Source organism: Leptonychotes weddellii, chromosome 6 (genome assembly GCF_054177405.1).
Source record: "Leptonychotes weddellii isolate Sample4059 chromosome 6, ASM5417740v2, whole genome shotgun sequence".
Classification (NCBI taxonomy): domain Eukaryota; kingdom Metazoa; phylum Chordata; class Mammalia; order Carnivora; family Phocidae; genus Leptonychotes; species Leptonychotes weddellii.
In genome coordinates, this window is record NC_138374.1 from 127,905,525 (window position 1) to 127,911,231 (window position 5,707).

General features: G+C 37.8%; 1 protein-coding gene across 4 annotated transcripts in view; it reads right to left on the reverse strand.

The window, feature by feature from the left end:
- The window catches only part of BPNT1 (3'(2'), 5'-bisphosphate nucleotidase 1), a 23,144-nt gene that overhangs the window by 16,788 nt on the left and 649 nt on the right, over positions 1 to 5,707 (reverse strand). For 2 of the 4 annotated variants that reach the window (XM_006744922.3, XM_031040869.2), the window contains exon 2: positions 1,113 to 1,240. In XM_006744922.3, coding sequence (XP_006744985.2) covers positions 1,113 to 1,240 — 128 coding nt within the window. Of the gene's footprint in view, positions 1 to 1,112; positions 1,241 to 3,555; positions 3,757 to 5,707 lie in introns of those variants that run through there. The other 2 variants (XM_031040870.2, XM_081825198.1) reach the window with 2 other exon arrangements.

Consider the following 5,707-nt stretch of genomic DNA (forward strand, 5'->3'; position numbering starts at 1 on the left):
TTGTTGCTATTCCTTTCTTCGATCTCCTGTTGAGTTTGTAGGTGTTCAGAATGGTTTGATCCCTATCCAGCTGAATTCCTGAGAGGAGACGAAATCCAGGTCTCCTACTCCTCCGCCATCTTGCTCCGCCCCTCCCATTCTTAATTTTTAAAAGCACTTACGTTAAATGTCCTATAATTAGCTCATCTGAACTTATTACTAAGTTGTTTTTTACTCATTTTTGGTCCTCATTTTTTTCTGCTGACAGCCTTAGATAGATGCCTGACTTAACTACAACTGTATTTATAAATCATTATAATGTTAATACTTAATTATACCCTGTAATTTTCTCACTTGGACAAAATTATAATACAATCTTCTTTAAAGGTTATGATAAAAAGTCAATATATGGAAACTTACATTTAAAAATTGCAACATGAAATTATAACCAAATTGTGTAGAATAAATTATATTTTAAACTAGAACACATGCATAGTAGGATTTCCTTTTAAGAATCAACTATCACTAGGGACACCTGGCTGGCTCAGTCAGTAGAACATGCATGCAACTCCTGATTTCACCATTGTGAGCTCAAGCCCCATGCTGGGTGTAGAGCTTACCCAAAAAACAAAAACGAAAAGAATCAACTATCATGATAAACTATCTTTCTGATAATTTACCTAAGTTTTTTTCTTTTTTTACCGAAGTTTTTAATTATCATTCTAGGGGGAAAATAAAACAACAACCTTGTCTTGTGCTTCTTTCCCATGAAGAAGAAAAAAGTTTAAAGCTTTGACTATAAGGAATACTTATTTATATGCCAGATTTTACCAACATGTCAAGTTCACGAAGGACTCAATGACCTGTAAGAGATTACTTTAGGATATGAAGCTTGGTGCTCTGGGGCTGGACAGCAGTCAGAAGGCCTAACCATAAAAGTTTTGGATGCAGGAAATCTGGAATCATTTTCAAAGCAGAAATGGAGCCTATTTGTACTAAGGGTCTAGCAATGTCCATAGGTGAGACATTAATTATTTCAACTACTGAAGTGTGTCCAGATTATTATATCCTTTAGCTAAAACGTGAAGGAACAAAAATAAAGTTGATATGAAATGAGATGAGACTTTCGGTACCTTCTCCACAATACCCAGGTCTCCTTCAGCAATAACACGTCTGACTATGGTTCCTGCCTTTTGAGCAATAGAATATGCTGAGGCTACAAGCCGCATCAACACGGTGTGACTGGAAGCCATGATAAGCCCTAAGGGGAAATTAAGAGAAACATTGTTACTTTCAAAGCCAACTACTGGTTTCAGTCACTTGAATTCAATTCAACACATATTTACTGAGTAACTGTACAGATCCTTTAATAAACTTGTGCTAAGACACTTGGAAAAACCTCCATTTCAGCATTAACTCTCTCAATAAATTTTATATATTCATTCTTTCTGCAGATGGGACATTTTGAAGCATGGGGAAAACTGGCGCAGGCCTATGAGCACGTGAAAAGGTTTTATGTATGAGGTATACGTGTATATGTGCAAAGGCTGTGGAAATTCCATCAGGGGCTAAAAATGTAAGATATAACATCTGCCATGGACGAGCTAGTGTTTTGATGGATTGGGGGTAAAATATTGTAACCTGAAGTCTGTAACATAAAACTGGTAAGAGCCAAGAGAGGTATGAATAACATAAGGGATGGGGGTGTATGTACAGAGTAATTAAAAAAAGGAGGGGTTGCATGGGATTACAATTAGTTTCTAAAAACCAATGAATGTTCCATTAGAGATTAAATAAAATTTAATCTGCTGGCTATTTACTACCATCATCATCAGTTGCCAAATAAAGAGAATACGCAACACACCTAATTGGGGTGAAGACCAATCATTTGGACAAGTAATGAGTGTCAGAATAGCCCCTGGCCCGGTGGAAAATATGGGAAAAAGAGCCTTCAGCATAAAGTATATTCCTCTTTGAAAATACAAATTCAAACCCTGCAATTTTAGTGACTGTTCCAAGGCTGGGATGTACCACCCAAACTCCCTTCAGGGCTGAAGAACATTTCCCCAGCTCCTTGGAGTGCCACCAACAGATAGCTTTTAGCTGCCACCTTTCTTTGGGAATTTATCTGCTGAGAAGAGTCACTGCACCTGCAATGGGTCAACAGATGGGATGGGTTTAAAGGCCACTCCACACTCCAACAGGGCTGCCACCCCAACTCTTCTGGGTCACCGTAGCTTCCGAATGCCCAGCTCGGTTGGCTGACTGAGGCCTTCGCTGAGACTGCATCGCGCCCAACTCGCCACTCCCCAAGGCATCACTACCTTCTTCACACTTCCCACAAGTGATCCCAAGAACACTCCCTAACAAACCTCTTGGGACTTTTTCTATCTCAGAGTGCTCACAGGGAACCAACTGATGACAAAAACTCTCGGCCCTCCAATCGAATCTGGTCAGCATTATTTCAACTCAACAAAGGAACACAATACAGAACAGAAGGGACATTACGAGCCTCAATTCAGCAAGTCATTATTCTACCGCCAATTTCTTTTTTTTTCCTACTGCCAATTTCTGACTGCATATTTGATTTAATGTGCCTTTTAAGCTCTTTACATCTTTTTTCTCTCATCCGAATTCTAGTCACAGGGATTATGAACATTAATTGAGACAATAAACAAGTGAAGTGTTTGAAACCCTTCAGAAGGAGAATTGAGTTGTGGCCAGTAGTTGTCCGGAATTAAGATGAAAATAAAATGAATTCTTATGTACTTAAATTCTCTTTATCTTATTACATCATAATCCGGCTAGATTCATTTTATTAGCAGGCTAGGTAAAAAAAACTGCTTATGAAAATTACCAACACTCAAATAGAAAACAGGAGAAATAATACAGCAAACATTTTGTTGACCTTACCTCTACTTCCTTATTATCCTTGATCAGCTACATATCTGATTTATTCCACAGTGGAAAAGGCAGTCTTCAGGCAACTAATCATGTACTACCCTACTATGCCTTAACTACTGAGGATATTTTAATATGTGTTGGAATGCTCATTCAGTCCCCAAGTTATATAAAATGTCATTGGTGAAAGGCAGATCATTTTCCCTCACTGTATGGTAGTGTTGTACCTTTTCACAGACATCACTTACATTTGAGCCAATTAAGCAATCATTCCAGGCTTGTCAGGCTTCGTATATGACTAAACCACTTCCTTTTATGTTTGCCACATCCACAGAATTTTCTCAGAAAGACAACCTTTTAGGCTTGTTCTACTACATTCCTCATAAAATGCGTACTATATGAACTGCCATTTAAAGCTAACACCAGTTTCATAAGAATGTAACAGGTTTGAGGTAAAGCACAACAGTGATTTTTAAAGAGGTCCCGCAAATCACTTTTAGCTGGCAAATAAAATATTCCTACCAATTTCTCTGAACTACTTCAGTCCAAACATACTTAGTAATGAAATATTATTATCCCCTTGTCTACTATTTTTCTTACAAATTTTTTCAACAAATGAATACAATTTTGGCCCTTAGTAAAGAAAATGAATCTAATCATATTATCGAAACACACCTGGAAAAGAGGTTCCTGTTAGCCTTTTTAATTGTGCCCCCTCCCAGAACCCAAGTGAGAATCACCTTGATGACGGTATTGATGGGGAACCCGCAAGGCCGTTGCCGCTGCCGCCAAAAAGCTACCTGCAAGTTGCTAACTTCCGTTTAGCAGCTCAGGTTATATACACGGTACTTCCTTCTCTACCAGGTTTACATCTTCTGGGTCCTAAAGCACCACCTCTGAGAACACAGCTTCCTGACAGCTTACTCAAAAACAGGATAAGGCAACTAAAGGCACAGCCACGGGAGCCAACCGCCAGCAATCAAACCCTGGCTCTGGTATATGTTAGCCATATGAACTTGGGAAAGCCACTTAAATTCTCTGTGCCTCAATCTGTAAAATGGAGCTAATAATAGTATCTATAGCATGGGGTTGTTGTAAGTATTAAATGAGCAATGCAAAAGGGACTTGTAACGGTCCCTGGCACAAGGTAAGCACTAAATCACACTGGCTAACCATTACTGTGATATCTGTCCTCATTACTGGCTATCCTGCAGAGACAGCAGGGTAGTGTTCCAGGCAAAAAAATTCCTATGGCTTCTGCAACTTTATTTTGACCCTGAGGATGTAATATGATAACCAATACAACCCAGAATCACATTACAGATTCTTTTTCATAACATTCAGAGCTTGAGGCTTAAAGTAGTAATGAGAAAAGGTTGTATGCCACTTACGGCTATCAACCTAACATCCCATCCTTTAAGAAATCTTTACAGTAGCCAATAGGGCTAGTTCTGAAGGATTAAAAACAGGAATCAAATGATCCATTTCCTTTGACAGCCTGGGAAAGGTAATTTGAATTCAGTATAAAGGTGGTGAGCACATGAGGATTAGGATCTAAAAAGGAATGATGGGGGTGCCTGGGTGGCTCAGTCAGTTAAGTGTCTGCCTTCGGCTCAGGTCATGATCCCAGGGTCCTGGGATTGAGCCCCACATTGGGCTTCCTGCTCATCTCCCTCTCCCTCTCCCTGACCCTGTTTGTTCTCTGTCTCTTTCTCAGACTCTCTCTCAAATGAATAAATAAAATCTTAAAAATGAATGACTGAGTTCCCAGTCAAAATACAAAGATTATATCTTTTGAAACCTAATCAAGTGATGCTAAGGTTCAAGGTCATCTGGAAAAATAAAAATATGAGCATAACAGAGCAAATTCTGAAAAAGAACAATGAGCCAAGATACTCTCCTTACCAGTTATCAAAATATGATATAAAACTATAGTAATTACACAGTTTAGTCCTGGGCAGAATTAAATCCCAGAAGTAGATCCAAACACACTAAGGTGGTATTTCAAATCACAAGGGAAAGTTAATTGTGCAAAAATGGTGGGAACAGTTGCCAATCTTTTTTAAAAAAATGTTGGAAACTTTTTGCATTCTTTGTATCAATTACATCCCAGATCAATGCATGATTTTAGAAGTAAAGAAAGAAACCATAAAAGCATGAGAACAAAACCGTGTGAAATATTTTGTAGATTTGGTAAAGGACTTTTAAACATGAGAAAAACTAAGAATCTATAAAAGAATATATTGACAAATTTGACTGAATAAAAATTAAGGTATCTATGTAATCAAATTACCATAAGCAAAGCAGATGATTGACAAAATGAGAAAAAAATTTTGTATCATGTACTAGACATCTGAGTTAATTTTGGTTATGTAAAGGGTTTTTACATTAATATGTTAAAGATGAATAATCTAGTAGAAAAATGAGCAAAGGACACAAATAGGCTATTCCTATTAAAAGAAAAACAATGGCCATTAATTACATGAAATGCTCAACTTCATTAATTATGAAAGAAATGCAAATTAAAACAGCAAAAGATGATTGTTCATGTGTAAGACTGGCATAGATAAAAACGCCCAGTGTTGGCTAGCCTGTGAGGGAACATCCTCCTGGGCACTGTGAGCAAGGATGCAAAGTGGTTAAAACCTCTTAGGATGATTTTGAAAAGCTTACTGAAAGTAAAATGTACACATCTTTGGAATTAGCAATTATATTTTCAGGGAAACCTGAATAAAGCAAGCAAGCCTACAAGTATGTAGGAGAGGTAGTAGGAAGAATGTGTGCTATTTGAACGAAATTTAATTTCAGACATAAGGCAGTCTCTAAA